Source organism: Pseudorasbora parva, chromosome 15 (genome assembly GCF_024679245.1).
Source record: "Pseudorasbora parva isolate DD20220531a chromosome 15, ASM2467924v1, whole genome shotgun sequence".
Classification (NCBI taxonomy): Eukaryota; Metazoa; Chordata; class Actinopteri; order Cypriniformes; family Gobionidae; genus Pseudorasbora; species Pseudorasbora parva.
This window is the reverse complement of record NC_090186.1, coordinates 4285598-4303637: the sequence shown is the minus strand read 5'-3', so window position 1 is coordinate 4303637 and position 18040 is coordinate 4285598. Positions and strand designations below refer to the sequence as shown.

Genomic DNA, 18040 nt, shown 5'->3' with positions numbered 1-18040 from the left:
CGTCACAAACCCTGAGCTGCGGAGCAAAGAGCTGCTTAGGCAGCGTTTACGCAACGCCCCAGTACTTGTGCCTGTCTCAAGCCTCAGAATCCCGAGGCAGCTGAGGGAGAAGTGGAGGGTAATGTTGGAGCAGGATCAAAAGCAAGAGAATATCCAAAATGAAGTGTCTGTTCCTGCCCAGACCCCACTTGTTTCACCGTGTTCCCCACAGCAACTACCGAGGTCTCTCCAGGGAGCGCCCATTTGGGACACAGGAGCTCATGTAAGTTCCTTCTGTCTCTTGTATTTACTTAGTTGAAGTTACTTTTTTAAATCAATCTTAAAATATGCTACTGTGTTTACTAGGTCCTCTTTTTAAAATCCTTTAATTTTTCAAGAAGATACAGCTTTAGATTTAAAAGAACAAATCTGTCCAGTATGGGAAGATTATACATTGCATCTGCTCCCTCAACAGGCAACTCAACAAACATTAAGTGTGGAGTTACACAACTATCAAGCTCCACAGATAAAGAAAAAGAGGACTCTGAAAAAGAGGACTCTGAGCGGCATTCAACCCAGGACCCAGCTGACCCTGAAAAGAGCATTGGTTAGACTCTCATATCTCTCAGTTTTACTTAGGTTTAGAAATTAAACACTTTAAATCACATAATAATAAAAAAAGACCCCTCATATTGAAATGATAGAAGCAAGTGGTCCTTAAAATAAGAATCACTCATTAAATCTGGATTATGTCCGTTCCTTCAACAGGACAATGCAGGTGTGGACCAGTCAATCCCCCCAAAAAAGCAGCGCATGGGACCTGAAGTAAAGGACAAGCGGTCGAATCCAGGCAGCACAGACCAAATCGATTATTTATGTAAAATATTCACAAAATGTTGTGTCATTTCAAGTACATGCCTTATATGAATGCATGTATAATAAAAAAACAAAAATATAAGCTGTGTTTTTATTTATTTGTCAATGATAACACACATTAGGCCCTACTGCTGTTATATAACAGATGATTTTGATGTGCTGTCACTGCACTGATTAAAGGTGCACTATGCAGCTTTTGTCCACTGGAGGGCGCCTATGAAAAACAAATGCGTAGTTTGATGACGCAAAGTGTGAGCGCAGCATCTTGGGAGATGTGGTCTTCTCATCACAGCCGGTGAAAAATAGGACTCGGGCAGAAATCACGTTCATGCATGCGGTTATTAATGTTACTGTAGTCTAAAGCAGGGCAGGACCGAGTGTTATGGACCTGAGCACAGCTGCTGGAGCGATTGTTAAACAAATACCCGCCTCGCGAATACCGGGACTTTTATTATGACGGGACGGGACTCATTCGCCGGGCGCCTGCACAGATCCGCTCTTCCGGTTATGATTTTGAGGTAATGGAGCTCTGTTTATCATATTAGATACATTTAAGTGTGTTTAAAACGATGTTATGATGTTACTCCGTGCGTTCAGTTGTTCACACTGCTAAGAGTAAAGCGCTCCTGCCAAATAAAAGCCGAAACCGAGGGTAACGCAGATATGACGCAGAATTGACAATAATGTAAAATGTGTACCTTGAATGCAATGTAAGTCGCTTTGGATAAAAGCGTCTGCCAAATGCATAAATGTAAATGTAAATGACGCAATTGACAGGCGACTCTCTCAAATGCAATGCTGCAACGTCCCGGTCCTTAGTTAAAATAGCAATTTTCTCACAATTTACAAATAGTTGGAAACATCTGGGATATTTAGGTACTCAACTGAACAAAATATATAACACTGGCCTAGTGGTTTTTGGATATTTTACTGCAAAAATACTACATAGTCCACCTTTAAATTCACACACTAAGCCAATGGCATTGTAACAACTGTAATTCCTATTTTCCATCATTTATGGCTGAAGACAATCGGTATATATATTATAACTGATTCACCATTTCAGTAGGCCTACTCAAAGACCAGCCCCCTTTAGTTACTGTTGCTATGTCCGACAAGCCGTGCTCTCACACCACACACACACACGTTCTCATGCAATGAAAAATACATTGCAGAGCAAAGATAATAGTGACAAGGCACTGACAGATGGGACAGAATAGGTTACTTTTAATATAAATATGTCTCAACCCTAAAATTGTAATTGTGAACCGATCGACTCTTCCTTCTAGCTTATTTATAGTTTCAAATAAACACGAACGAACTTTAGAAGGAATGTTGTTTCATACACGGAAAGACGTCAGTACACACTGACGTTACTCTACGAACTCTCTTGACTGCTTTGTCGGACGAAAATGGCAGATTCTGCAGATTGTGAATGTTCAGATCAATCAAAGTGCAGGCAAAGCCCGTGAATGACAAATTTAAAGACAAGACTTTTTCTATACTCTTATCGGTGGATGTGGATCTTTTGTATTTCAAAAAGTATATAAAATATAACAACTATTTTGGCTACTTTTAGGCAGTAAGTAAGCATATTAAAGTTCAATGTAGGCTACAGAACATTTGAACTTCTGCATATTCTACATATACGATTCATAAATATTTATTTCTATAAATTATGTCTTTTATTTAAAAAACTAACTTTCTGATACTCGTTCATTATTATTATTGGTAGCCTATTCGTTTTGTTGTTAGTGTTTTTATAGGTTATTACTGTTATTTGAAAATATCTTTTGGCTTGGAGCACATGACTATTAACTAATTGATTAAGTAATATGTAATTGTGGTTATGGGTTTTGAATTAGTTAAGTCATGTGCCCCAACAAGTAAAGTCATAACATAATGATACCTAATAACAGACTAATAGACTAATTACAGTACTTCTCATCTGACAGTAGTGGCGCTTTACACACATAAAGAACATTTTCAGACGTGGCCATCTGTCTCACATTGGTTCCTCGATATACTTAAGTGAAAAAATTGCATACAACACACTTATTCTGATTTTTATTATTACTGTTATATGAGAAAATATGATATTTCATATACTGTAATAAATTCATTGGCTTCATTCAAGATTTCTGGTTTGTTCACTGAACTTTATGATAAGCTTATTTTACACAATTATATGTTTTGTGTGCATGAACTCCAGGTTCACACTCAGCTAGATTGTTTTTACAGTTTAAGACTTCCCATAATACATTGAAATGCATAGTATTTTTGTGTTCATATAAATCTGTTGGCCTGTCTTTTTTTTTATTTTAAATTATTGATAAGTGTACATGATAAGTACAGGTATATTACAATTCTAAGTGTTTATTGTCCATAAACAAACTTCATTAAAAGTGCGATATAATGAGCGCACTAGTAACAGAAACGCTACAAACTTGATGTGGTTTAAGCGATCATCCCAAAGAAAGTTGAACTGAAGAAAACTGTGCAATACTTCATGTGTCATGTTTCTTTCACAGAATTAGTTGGACAAATAGTGTAAAAAAATAGGGAAAGAGTTACTGTAAAGACAACACCCTTCAATAGCCAGTGTTTCCTAACTATCTGAGACAAACATACAATCTAAGGATCATTGCTGTTGTTAAAGGCACAGTATGTAAGATTTTTGGATTGACACACCCCTCACATTTTTATTAATACTTTATATATTAATATACAAATTATATATTATTTGACTTTTTTGTCACAGCCGCCATCTTTAGGACCTTTGCGTAGCCATCTGCCTGGTGATCAAAAAGATGCCACACGGCAAAACAAGAGGGTGAATAAAAAAAATTACAAATTTTGTGGCCAAATATGACCCCTCTCCAGTTTTTTGCATATAGGATGTGCTGAACGAACAAGTCAGGCGCCCCACCTCCCAACTTACAGGACTTAAAGGATCTGCTTTAAGATATTTTATGATAAGCTTTTTTTTTACACAATTATATTATGTTTTGTGTGCATGAACTCCAGGTTAACACTCAGCTAGATCAAAGAATCATGTTTTTACAGTTTAAGACTTTCTATAATACGTTGCAATTTATAGTTTTGAAAAATGTTCATATAAATCTGTATTGGCCTGTCTTCGTTTTTCCAACAGCCTGATAATAGCCTTGCTTTGCACACATGGATAGCGCACAAGACAATAATGTAGTATGCAAATCCAAATGTTTATTGTATATAAACATAAAGAGAAACAAACTTCATTAATAGTGCAATATAATGAGTGCAATACAAAAATAAAGCTTTGGCTAAAAGTCCAGGCGTCATCAAGCTACGCCTTTGTTTTGAATAAGCAAAATTACATATTGTGGTTTGATATTTAATATTATTGTAATTCTTTCTATAAGTGATCTGAAATAGTCTAATTTGTGAAGACATTCAGAGAATATACAGAGGGTACAGAAAGTATTCAGATCCCCTTAAATTTTTCACTCTTTGTTATATAGCAGCCATTTGCTAAAATCATTTAAGTTCTTTTTTTCTCATTAATGTACACACAGCACCCCTTTAAAAAAGAAAAACTGAAATTTCACATGGTTCTAAGCATTCAGACACTTTGCTTAGTATTTAGTAAAAGCACCCTTTTGATCTAATACAGCAAATTAGTCTTTTTGGAAAGGTGCAACAAGTTTTTCACACCTGGATTTGGGGATCCTCTGCCATTCCTCCTTGCAGATCCCCTCCAGTTCTGTCAGGTTGGATGGTAAACGTTGGTGGACAGCCATTTTGAGGTCTCTCCAGAGATGCTCAATTGGGTTTAAGTCAGGGCTCTGGCTGGGCCATTCAAGAACAGTCACGGAGCTGTTGTGAAGCCACACCTTCGTTATTTTAGCTGTGTGCTTGTCATTGTCATGTTGGAAGGTGAACCTTCGGCCCAGTCTGAGGTCTTGAGCACTCTGGCAAGACACATAAAAGTTAGCTAAAAAAAAAAAACACCTGAAGGACAACCGAAAACAGTTTTCGTCCAGGATATGCCTACATTTGGTCGCATTCATCTTTCCCTCGATTGCAACCAGTCACCCTGTCCCTGCAGCTGAAAAACACCCCCACAGCATGATGCTGCCACCACCATGCTTCACTGTTGGGACTGTATTGGACAGGCTATATTTATATTCACACATACTGCTTAGAAGTAAGGCTAAAATATTCTATCTTGATCTCATCAGACCAGAAAATCTTATTTCTCACCATCTTGGAGTCCTTCAGGTGTTTTTTTTAGCTAACTTCCATGTGTCTTGCACTGAGGAGAGGCTTCCGTCAGGCCACTCTGCCATAAAGCAGAGGGCTGGTGGAGGGCTGCAGTGATGGTTGACCTTCTACAACGTTCTCCCATCTGCATCTCTGGAGCTCAGCCACAGTGATCTTTGGGTTCTTCTTTAACTCTCTCACCAAGGAGGCTCTTCTCCCCCGATAGCTCAGTTTGGCTGGACGGCCAGCTCTAGGAGGAGTTCTGGTCGTCCCCAACATCTTCCATTTAATGATTATGGAGGGCACTTTTTTTATTTCTTGAATAAAATAATTATTTTTGTAACCGTGGCCAGATCTGTGCCTTGCCACAATTCTGTCTCTGAGCTCTTCAGGCAGTTCCTTTGACCTCATGATTCTCATTTGCTCTGACATGCACTGTGAGCTGTAAGGTCTTGTATAGACAGGTGTGTGGCTTTCCTGATCAAGTCCAATTAGTATAATCAAACACCGCTGGACTCAAATGAAGGTGTAGAACCAGTAGGGTTGGGCATCGTTTTGATTTGAACAATTCTGATTCCGATTCCGATTCTTACTTTCGATTCCGGTTCTTTTCGATTCTCGATTCCGATTCTTTGAGGGGTGGAGTCAAAACATGCCACATCGATATTCAATGCTATTTTCAATACCACGGGGGAAAACACTGCATATACTGTCAATTAGATATTTTTTATATAATATTTTTTTTTTTTGTCTGTCTTTTGAAAGTCTAGGCAATCAAAAATTTCTTCTGAAGAGATCACTTTATATGATAAAGCTTTTAAGCTTTTTCTCTTATATAAACATTGATCAATTACTATTAAAATTATCTCACAAATATTTGCTAACTCAATGTATTTTTACAACGGGGTAATTGTGTTGCAATAGCTTACACACAGCACAAGTAAGCTTGATTTCGAATGGTAAATTGAATTTAAAAAGACGACTAAACAGTAATTACATAAGAACAAATAAACATATTACAAAAAATAGCATAAATAAATAAAATAGAATAAAATATATAAATAAAATACTGCTTTATTTTTTCAGGTAGGTCTAACATTCAGGTAAGAAACTGAATTTAAAAACGCAAAGTGGCTAATTAAATTTAAAATAACATTGGATAATGTTTTTTGTAGTTTGACTTTGAATAACAAATGACTGCTGTCCCTTTAAGAACTGCCGCACTCATGGATCCTGAACACTGCTCCTGTTACTCATTCTTCATTTCTTCCTGAATTGTTCACGACTGTTTACACATTAATACTCTTCTAAATGTGCACTGAGAAGTTGGTTGATTGTATTTGACTAATAATAAGCTGGAAAAAGAAGCGAATATTTGCACTTGTATGTCAGAGGTGGCTTTATTATGGTATGTGTGTGTGTGTGTGTGTGTGTGTGTGTGTGTGTGTGTGTGTGTGTGTGTGTGTGTGTGCTTCAGATGTGAGCCTGAAATCTGAGGGATTCGTAGAATTATGTGCAATCCCGCGCAAAATTCAGACCGATCACACACACTAACACTAACACGCTGTCGTAAGGAAAAGTCCAGCAGAACGAGCGTCCGTCGTGTTCAGAGGTTAACCGGGCTGAGTGAGAATATGCGGCTGCGCGTCAACTCTCTGTCGGTCAGAGAAAGAGAGGAGAGGAGGGCGCAGCTGGGATCGATAGGCTACTGTAGAAACTGAGCAGGCTATCGTATCTTTTCAGATATTTCAGTATCTATATTTTTGACAACACTAGTTGCACTGTTTCGACCCAGGCTTTTTAAAAGTGAAATAAATCCACACTTCAGAGCGCCGTTTACCGGGCTTCCATGGCTAAAAGAACAAGCGGGCGCGCACCGGAAATCAGGTGGCCATGGAAACCAAAACTTGCGCGTTTGGAACCGAAGATCGGAACCGAAAACAAATTTTCTAAACGATTCCGATGGAATCGTTATTTTTTAAACGGTTCCAAGTTGGAACCGGTTCTCGATGCCCAACCCTAAGAACCAGTGCTAGAAGAAATGGAAAGCACCTAAGTTAAATATATGAGTGTACTTTCCATAGCCACTGTATTTCTTCATTTGAGGGCACATAGGAAAAAAAGTTTCTAGGATGGGCCTCTGAATCTGCCAAGAAAGAGGATGCTATTAGTGGGGTTGTGTCTGATAAAGAAAATGAAGGGGTGATCAGCCCTGAAAATCTGGGATGCTGTAACCACGTCCCAGCCATCCGTAACGAGTATAGTGCCTGTGACTGCCACCTCAGTGCCTTCCTCATTCACGTTCACAAAGGCCTTGTGAACCATCTCTGAAATGAAGAGGCCATCCTGACTGCTCATGCCGGTCAGATCAGCCTTTGATTCCCCGAACACAGAGCTCATACCCATCCTGTGCAGTGTGTCTGATAGGGAGCTCTCAAACTCCACCTTGAACTTTGGCAAATAGACTTTGACATCTATCCACGTTGACATGTTATCACTATCGGTCCAGTCAAGCAGCTTATCAAGGGTCAACTCACTCTCCAGCTGTCAAACACACACACACACACACACAAATGCTGAAAAATAACATACATGGCAACAAACTATCTGATTATGGGACTTTTGCTGACCTTCAGAAGAGGATCAGAGCCGTCCTGAGTTTCGTTTGGAAGAAGGATGAACATGCTGAGCTCATATTTTCTATAAGGCAACTCCAGCACCTGCAGATCATGCTCTGGGATGCTTCTGAAGGGGAACCTTTCCTCCTTGTACATCATTTCCACAGGCCGGCTCTCATTCTGATGGAAGACAAATGTTATCAGACGAAGAAATACACAGATTATACAAAATTACCTTTTACAGAGTATCTATTTACATCATGTGCAAATAACCCGCCTTGTTTGGTGTTGTGGAAAAATTGCAATCACTGATGAAGAACATTGATTATTTAGAGTGTGTTTGTATTCATACAGGAGCTAATATGGGTCTCTGCCATGCAGGACACTTCTGTGCTATGTTTAACACTCTTACCATGTGTGGAAAACTACTGAGAGGGATTGTTTTGACAATGGTGGTATAAGAGATTGTGACTTCTGTCATGTCTTCAGTTCACACTCGATGCAGGCGCTGATGACTATGGCTCTTTCTTGCAAGAAAAAAACCTTTATAAAAGATAATTGACTAATGTTTGTCTCTTATTCAGTAAAGCGACAAAGTAAAAAAAAAACATTACAATGGCAAATGATATTTACACCAACTCTGCTGGCTGACTTCTGATTGGGCCAGAATAAATTACAGAAGACACTGGACTGTTACAGTAGCAATGGTGAAGGGGTAAGGTGTGTGACATGAAGTTCTGCAGCTCTTTTTTGACCTCTAGAGTTTTATTCAGCAGAGGCGAATGGCACGGTGGATTGTGTTCTCTGACAAGTTTTCTGGAAGTATCCCAGAGTCCATGTTGTGATTTCTATTACAGTAGCTTTGCTGTGTGTGATGCAGTGCCGTCTAAGGGCCCGAAGATCGCGGGCGTCCAGTATGATTCTCTGAATCTTTGGATGATATTATGCTCTGTAGATGATGATAACTTCAAACTATTTGCAATTTTTCTCTGAGAAACTCCTTTCTGATATTGCTCCCCTAATTTTCTCCGGACCATTGGGGGAATTGGTGATCCTCTGCCCATCTTGACTTCTGAGAGGCACTGCCATTCTGAGAGGCACTTTTTATACCCAAACATATTGAGCAACTGACCTAATAAATTGGAAAATGGTCATCCAGCTGTCCCTTATGTGTGCATTAAACTTTTCCAGGCTCTAATTGCAACCTGTTCCAACTTTTTGGGAATGTGTAGCTCACATGAAATTCAAAATGAGCCAATATTTGGCATGACATTTCAAAATGTCTTGCTTTCAACATTTGATATACATTATATTGTGAATACAATATAAGTTTGAGATTTGTAGTAATATTACAGCATTTCCCCTCAGCATTACAAAAGGAGACAATGCACCGGAAACCGCCATTTAAGCACTGAATAAATGAATGACAGATGCACCTGACGCTTAGCCTGACAAGCCAGACCCACATCAAGATGTTTGGTCTGGAAACTCACCATTGAGAGATCAATCCGAGGGGCGGGATAAACGGTTGTCTTTCAAACTCCCTCTGCACGCGATAGGATAGCGCTACACCAACCAGAGCAAAGAGGATGAAAGAGCTCGTTGACTGATTAAACATTCACCGTATCAGGTCGGCTAAACTCCGAACACATCTTCCCTTTTTAAAAATGACTTCAGTGCCGTTCTTTGTTCTTTTCTCCGAGAAAAGCTTAACTCCAAGTCTTCCAGAGTCGCGGTCAAAGCTGATTCGAAAGACCGCCGTTCGCCAGTTTCTGTGTTTACTAGAAGCAACTCGGCCGTCGTCATTATGGCCCCGCCCGCCGACTCTATAGTCTAAATGATGTGATTGGGCCGTCCAGATTGTGAGGAATACAGCTCAGAAGGGTATTAAGAGTTCCTAGACCACATTTGCGGGCAGATTAAATTTGCTGCCGCTAGGGTGCGTCTAGATTTCTAGGCTACACGACGCTCCTTACAACATTGTGCAAGGCAAATGGGTGGCATCTAGTGGAGAAGGCTTTTAATTAGATTTACATTAATCTTATGTTCAATGTTTGTGGAAATAATATGAAAAAGATTCATGGCCTTTGACATTTTTCGAAAAATCTATTTGTCTGTAAGAAACCAGGCACCGCTCATCACCTGGCCATTCCCATCCCTACAGTGAACCTTGGTGGTGGCAGCATCATGCTGTGGGGATGTTTGTCAGTGGCAGGATCTAAGACTATTTAGGATTGAGGGAAAGATGAATGCAGCATGTTCAGAGACATCCTTGATGAAAACCTGCTCCAGAGCGCTCTGGACCTCAGAGTGGGGCGAAGGTTCATCTTCCAACACGACCATGACCTAAAGCACACAGCCAAGATAACAAAGAAGTGGCTACGGGACAACTCTGTGAATGTCCTCAAGTGGCCCAGCCAGAGCTCAGACCTGAACCCGATTGAACATCTCTGGAGAGATCTGAAAGTGTCTGTGCACTGACTCTCCTCATCCAACCTGATGGAGCTTGAGACGTCCTGTGAAGAAGAATGGGACAAACTGCCCAAAAATAGGTGTGCCCAAAAAGACTCTAGGCTGTAATTGGTGCCAAAGGTGCTTCAACAAAATATTAAGGCTGTGGATACTACTGTACATATATGTTTTGTATAATATACAAGAATGTTTTCTCGTAACATAATGTGGAAAAATAAATTAAGCACTGTGAATACTTTCTGTAAATTAGTGCATGTGTGGGTAAGCACAATCAATTGTAAAAGATTGTAAAAAATGATCTCCAGTTAGCATCACCCTTGAAACAAAAAGTGGATTGTACCTGGTTTATCTTAAAGGGCATTTCTTGAGTATCTTTGGCTTCAAAGTAGAGCATCCAGTCATTTTTGAAGTAGATGACATTAACCAGAACCAAACGGGGCTTATACTTCACCATTTCTGGCTTGAGAAGATCTTTGATTTTATCTGAAAAACACAAGTTTTTGTTTCTGACTTCACATCTTTGTCTAAAGATCAAGCTTGTATACTAGAAACAGGTCTAAACTGATTTTCATGTAATTGTTTTATTTGAAACAGAAGTGTATATGAAGTGTTGTTCTCACTCTCCGTCTGCTCCTCCACCCATGTGTTAATGAGCTTTCGTGAGTCCTCAGCCGCTCCAATGAAGTCCACAGCCTGAAGCTCAGCGTGGTACAGCTTCAGCGTGGACTCCAGATACTCCTGCAGCACAAAATAAAGCCACCGTCTCACAGCACACAGAGAGCATCAACATGTCTCATTATTACAGGCCGAATGGACTCACGGGTAAGAAGCTGAAGGTTTTCTCTCCATAGAGGCGGTTGGCCAGTTTGAGGATGTAGAAGGCTGATGGACTGTTGATCGATGAGGTGAGGGACTCAAAATGAGAGTGAACATCAGAGACAGAACTGAAGGACAAAACCTGCACAGGGCAAGACAACAGGTGAATCTAAAAAAAAAAAAAACTCAAGGACATGTTACACTTTTTTTTTTAAATCTAAAAAAAAAAAAAAATGATGTCTATAAAAAAAATACAGACTATTTTTAAAAACCATTAATATGCACCGATCAGGCATAATATGACCTAATATTGTGTTGGTCCCCCTTTTGCTGACCCGTCAAGGCATGGACTCCACTAGACCCCTGAAGATGTCCTGTGGTATGTGGCACCAAGATGTTAGCAACAGATCCTTTAAGTCCTGTAAGTTATCGGGTGGGGCCTCCGTGGATCGGACTTGTTTGTTCAGCACATCCCACAGATGCTCGATTGGATTGAGATCTGGGGGATTTGGAGGCAGAGTCAACACCTCAAACTCGATGTTGTGCTCCTCAAAACTATTCCTGAACCATTTTTGCTTTGTGTCAGGAGCATTATTCTGCTGAAAGAGCCACAGCCACCAGAATACCGTTTCATGAAAGACTGATCATGGTCTCAGCAATGCTTAGGTAGGTGGAGCGTGTCAAAGTAACATCCACATGGATGGAGGACCCAAGGTTTCCCAGCAGAACATTGCCCAAAGCCTCACACTGCCTCCACCAGCTCGCCTTTGTCCCGTAGTGCATCCTGGGGCCATGTGTTCAAATCCGCTAGCCTTTTTGTCTTGCTTCTAACACATCAACTTTGAGAACAAAATGTTTACTTGCTGCCTAATATATTCTACCCACTAAAAGGTGCTGTGATGAAGAGATTATCAGTGTTATTCACTTCACCTCATAATGTTATGCCTGATCAGTGATTAACCGCGCCCACTATAAATTTCTGACCAATCACACAATAGTTCTTCTCAGACGATGTGTCAGACTGTAAAAAAATATGGATGTAGTGTCCGTGACGTCACCCATAGGATTCCAATAAGCTGTTTTGAAGCGTAGAGTAGAGACAAGCTGGGCGTTGCCATCTTGCGAGCGCGTCATCGCATGCCACTCCCAGATAACTTTATAACAGGCTACGAGGCGGGACGTGGGCGGAGCTTAGGTGACACAAGGAATATAGACGGCGGATAAACGGCTATCCACCTGCTACTCAAAGTAACCACGCCCTTAAATATGCAGAAATGTACGGCTTTATATAATGTAAATGAGAGTCATAAAAATCAAAATCACCAACTCAGTTGTCATGAAGGGCAAAATTAGCCTTACCGTATTTTCCGGACTATAAGTCGCACTTTTTTTCATAGTTTGGCTGGTCCTGCGACTTATAGTCAGGTGCGACTTATATATCAAATTTAATTCATACTGACTGACAAGAATAAACATATAGCCGCGAGAATGCGCTCTATGCTGCTCCTGTAGCCTAATATTTACTTATAGACAACAACTTAGAAAGACTGAACACAAACAAAATGCCCCCATAAAGAAAATCTTATTCTGCAAAATACAAACAGCATGTAGTAAAACATGCAGCGGAGAACGAGTCACACAGCGTTCGTCTCGTGCGGCTGAGCCTCTCCCGGCAGGGAGTTCAAGTCTAAATACGGTATATGCCAAAACCACAATTTGTACCAGGCTGTAAAGATATGGTTTTTTTTTTTTGCTGTATAGTTGAAAATTTTAACATGGGTCTCAATGAGATTCTGCTCCCTTCTGGACCCGTCCATAAAAGCCAGTCGAGGAATTGCAGTTTACATTACTTCCGTATTGGCTTCAAGAGAGATCGCGGGAGGTTGCCGCTTGGACGTCACTCATAGGATTCTGAAGAGCCGTTTTGAAGCGTAAAGTAGAGACGAGCTGGCCGTTGTGTCAACAGAAAATGGGCAAAGACGCGGGACGTGGGCGGTGCTTAGGTGACATGATGACTAACACACAGTGGATAAATGGCTATCCACCTAAATAAAACAGGCAGAAATATTTGTGCTATTAAGCTAATTCAGGGCTCAACGGTAAGGATTTTTTCTCCTGGCCCAATCGGGCCAGTGGTTCAAATTTTTACTTGCCCTGCCAAAATTTGTACTGGTCAACAAATAATAGAATTATGAAATAATTGTAAATAGAAAACAAAACTGGTAAGAACAAATAATAGAATTATGAGCAACAGCAACAGCACAAACACACACAAAAAAAGTTATTTTGAGGTTTTTTTATATAGCCTAGGTCTGAAATAGATTTTCAGGCTACAGAAATAGTAATTGAAAGTAAAATGTCATATCAAATGTAAAATATCATATATAGATTCACCCATATTAAAGTTATTCAGTTGAGCAGTTTTTCCCGTCTTTTATGAGAACCAAAGACTCCCCCATTGACGAATATTTCCAGGATTTCCTCGTTTTCACTGTTATACAGTAGGGGGCGCTATGACCCATCTCCTGAACGAGTACAGAATCTCCTGATTAAAACACAGGAGAAGAAGAAGCAGAAGCCCACTCTCTCATAGAAGGAGATGCTGCATATGAAAAATAATACGATAATCAGCAATAAACAGCATCTTAATAAAAAGCGCCTGTTATCGAAAGAGATGTCGCCTCAGGACGAGCTTTAAGACAGAAGCTTTGAGGTGCTAATCGACTCGATCTAACAGTTACTCCATCTGTGTTTTGATCATCGTTTTTAAATCCCATCTGGATGTAACGTTAAAGTTAGTATTTTTCAAAAATGCTAATTTTTCTCAGCTTTTAAATGAAACGTACCCACACATTCAAGTGTTGATAAATAAAGAATGCATGACGCTAGAATAAAGCAGAAGGTTTGTTCTTTCTTTTGATATAATTGCATGTTTTGATAATTCGGTGGGCTATGAAACTTATGAAAATGACAAAAACGCTGACAGTGACTGGCATATTTCATGATTACGTTCATTTAAAAGACATAACTGACTATGTTTACGAGACCTGCATTTTGACTATTCTGAGTGAATATTCGCGTGCTGAGAGACTCGTGGTGTGGGTGCGTGTTGCTGTACCACGCGAGAACTAAACTAAGGAGACATTGTTGTCTAGGAGCGCTTGAATACTTAAATAGGCAAAGCTTACAAATGATCAATTTCAGTGAAGATGCAGCACTGGCCCGAGCGGGCAAGTGATATTTCCGTCAACTGACCCGAATCTTTCACACTGGCCCCGGCCGGGCCAATCGGGCACTCCTTGTCGAGCCCTGTAATTACAAGTTGTATTCGTGAACCTATATTGTAAACATGATTTGATTTATGCCAACATTTGAAATTAGCTAAAACAAACAATGAATTAAATAGTTTATTTATACATTTAAAAAGTTTTTGTAAATGTATCGTTTTAATAAACTACATTTAAAAACACAAATTAAATAAACAACTGTAAATATGTATAATTTGTCCATTTAAAAGTGATTTATTTATATTATATAATTTTATGTTTGAATTGTTAAATTGATTATTCATATTATTTATATTTGGCACTCTCCATAGATAATAGCTAAGTGTTTAAAATGCATATTTCAGTTGATATCTTGCCCTCTTTGGCTGGCTGTTGATGCTGTAAACTCAATTTACGAGGCAAACTTGACCGTTTAAATAACAGCACTGAAATAAGAATGTGCCGTTTATCTTTTAATCAGTTTAGGACGCGTTTTTGAGGTTTAAAAACGCCATATTTGGGTCTAACGTTTTTAAAAGTTGGTTTAACGCGTCATGCGCGATATTATGCAAAAGTAGCCTATAGAAGAGATGCGTCTAGGGTGATGTTTACATTTTAAAAAAACTGTGTAAAAGTAAGGTTTATGATTGACTTCTGAAGTTTGTCAAGTAGGCTAATGTATTTAAAATGTCTTGAAATAGTATTCCTCATCATACCTTCTCCATTTCTTTGGCTGTGTCTCCTCGGGCTCCCAAGTAGACCATAGCGAGCGCGGCGCTGACGCTCAGCGGGGAAAAGAACATGTTTCCCTCCGCGTTACTCGCGCTCAGAGCCCGATAGAGATCCAGAGCGAAGAGACTGTTAGCGCGACTGAGACCCTCCATAGCTGGGGATGAAGACACTGCGACAAATACAAGCCAAAACGTCGGGTTTAAGTAGTGACGTGACATTTTGACCCGAGCTGTCGGAGTTTGTGTCGAGAATAAGGAGGATGAGTGTGCCAAATGAAGCCCCGAGTCGAGTATTGTGTTATTAACGGAGAAATCACGTGACCACTGACAAACGAGGCGTCGGAGGCGTTTCTGAGCAGCACTGCAAGCGGCAACCATAGATATCCATAATAAGGACTAGATATCTTAAGGCGGAGTCACCATCGGCATTACCGGCGGCCATCTTGTCACAGGCAGGCTTTCTGTTGGGCTCTGTGGAACCTGATGGAAGATGAGTGGTCTGTCCGAACATAAATACTCTTATCTCGCTGAAATCTTGACGGATTTACAAATGGTTTGGTTTCTTACAAACGTTATTAACATGGCTACAAATCAGGATGCTTTAACACGTTGAAATTGCAGCTTTTCGTTTCGATAAACGACTTAATCGTGCAGCTTGTGTATTACGGCTAACTTATGTGCACGTTATCAAGGGGGCTGAGACCACAATCGAGCTGTTCAAAGCTGTTCAGTTTTATTGACACCAATAACGATTTTATGACAACCAATCTTTTGTCTAGTTAAACTAAACTTAGTTTGCATGTTTTGTTTGTTTAATTTTTTTTTTAAATACAAATTATTTTATTATATTCTTATTAAAAAAGCATATATATATATATATATATATATATATATATATATATATATATATATATATATATATATATATATATATATATATATATATTTAGAGCTAGCTCTGGGAAAAAAATTCAGAGCTGTATATGTGTATAAATATATATAATTTCTCATGTTGCCATTCGGTACACAGTTTTAGTAGCCTATATATTGATTTAACATAAATACCTTGTGTGTGTGTGTGTGTGTTTGTGTGTGTGTGTGTGTGTGTGTGTTCATTGCACCCATCTGTACTGTTCAATGTTACTTTCATATTAAAGTCCATGGTTATAATTATTCATAAGTATGTAGTGTCATAACTACATCTCTGACATTTATAACAAACGAAACAGTTTGAAAATCAGTTGAAAATCGAGCAAGTTATGGTTATTTAAAAGTACATGCACCATTAAAACACACTGTTACGAGTGAGCGAGCTGCCTGTGACAAGATGGCCGCAAGTTGCGGACGGCGACCTCCATTGGCCAATAGCGCGCACGAGACATCTAGCCTTTATTATGGATATCTATGGCGGCAACATCCTGCAGTTTCTCTAGAAGCCAATACAGAAGTGAGTTAAACTGCACAGACTCCAGAAGGAGCAGAATCTCATTGAGCCTCATATAAAATGCCCAACTTTACAGCAAAAAAACAAAAAAAACACATCTTTACAGCATGGTCCAAATTGTGCTTTTGGTCTATATTTGCACTTCCTGACAACTGAGGCAGGTGATTTTTCTCTCATTCGTTTACATTATAAAGTTCTGCGTAATTAAGGGCGTGGTCACTGTGACAGGTGGATTGTCGTTTGTCTTTTGTTTTAAAAAAATAACAATTAATAATCCTCCCGTAAACCCATTATAATAAAATGTAATTTACCTGTGGCCTTCCTACCTGAATTAAGTTATCAAACACCTTTCTTAACGACATAGCCTAAACTATAAATTCAGTTTTATTTAACAAAGTTCGGGAGAAGTTCAGGTGTGAATCAACCAATCAGTGCAAGCACTCTAAATAATGCTGGGTTATTTTTTAACCCAAAATGCTGGGTTAAGACTGTTGGGTAATTTTTGTTGGTTTATTTTATCACAATTTAAACACCATTGGGTAGTTTCAAATTTCCAGTCGTTGGGTTAAACCTGCTGGGTCGCAATGCTTGGTTGATTCTACCCAGCGCTTTCACGAGCTTCCCGCCTTGATTCGTTTAAATTCGCTCCCAAACTGTCATTTTGAAAGGTCAATGCAAAAGGCAAAGCCACTGGTTGCAGATGTTTTAAGATAAGTTCATATATTTTCATTAATTAGTTAGATAAATTAAATGTGCACTGTTTTGATGAACATGATTCCCAATTATTTATATTCACGATTTTATATCTGTACACACTTTACATTTTATTTCAATGTTGTAATTTCATTTTTAATTCAATTTGAAGCGGATTTGTTATGTGACAATATTAATTAAAGTTTCTTAAAGGGGGGGGTGAAACACTCAGTTTCAGTCAGTGTCATGTCAATCTTGAGTACCTATAGAGTAGCATTGCATCCTGCATATCTCCAAAAAGTTTTTATTTTTTTAATTATATAAGAAAGATGCGCTGTTCCGAGTCTTTCCGAAAAAAGCCGAGCGGGTGGGGGCGTGTCGTGTGAGCGGAGCTAAATAATGACGTGTGCAGCAGCGCGCTGTGTGTTGAGTCGAGCGTCATCCCTAACAGCGGAAAAAAACTTTATTCAAAATAAAAATATGGCTTTTAATCAGATACAGCCATACATCTATGATCCGGAATCAGACCCAGAGGCTGCAGTTGAACAGGAGCAGCAGCAAAAACGACTAGAGCAGGACGTCTGTATGTGGTAAGTTACAAGTTATACACTAACTATATAATATGCTTAGCGGCTTGTGTTATTTACATATTTATACTTGAATTATATCGTCGTATTTTTGTCTTTGAAGGTGTACATGTGGGAAGTGCAGTTGTGCACGTGTGTTTGTGTGTTTACGCGTGGTTTGTGTAGACAGTAAGCGGACTAAAAGCAGTCTCACTCACCCTTCTAACGTTGGGACTGCTCCATCCTTCAGCATTAGGCGATCGGGAAAATCCGGCGTCGAGCTGGGCCTTGTTTATGAAACAGTCGGCACCGAAATGCAGCGAACAGATATAAA

General features: G+C 39.4%; 1 protein-coding gene across 1 annotated transcript; it reads right to left on the bottom strand.

Moving 5' to 3' along the window:
- Positions 1 to 4058: 4058 nt before the first annotated feature.
- LOC137040940 (leukocyte elastase inhibitor-like) lies at positions 4059 to 15337 on the bottom strand. The gene is made up of 6 exons (XM_067416783.1): positions 14989 to 15337; positions 11011 to 11148; positions 10811 to 10928; positions 10531 to 10673; positions 7731 to 7898; positions 4059 to 7644 (listed from the first exon to the last, which is right to left on the bottom strand). Exons 1-6 carry the CDS (start codon positions 15220 to 15222, stop codon positions 7228 to 7230), a joined length of 1218 nt encoding a protein of 405 aa, XP_067272884.1. The 5' UTR covers positions 15223 to 15337; the 3' UTR covers positions 4059 to 7227.
- Positions 15338 to 18040: the final 2703 nt, after the last annotated feature.

What these genes read in the sequence shown, in the direction of transcription:
- LOC137040940 (XM_067416783.1), bottom strand. Translation starts at nt 15,222, where the DNA reads ATGTCACGTCACTACTTAAACCCGACGTTTTGGCTTGTATTTGTCGCA. An exon ending in CAGCCAAAGAAATGGAGAAG is followed by an intron (nt 11,149 to 14,988) that starts GTATGATGAGGA and finishes TGCCCTGTGCAG; the next exon opens with GTTTTGTCCTTCAGTTCTGT. An exon ending in GCTCTGATCCTCTTCTGAAG is followed by an intron (nt 7,645 to 7,730) that starts GTCAGCAAAAGT and finishes TGTGTTTGACAG; the next exon opens with CTGGAGAGTGAGTTGACCCT.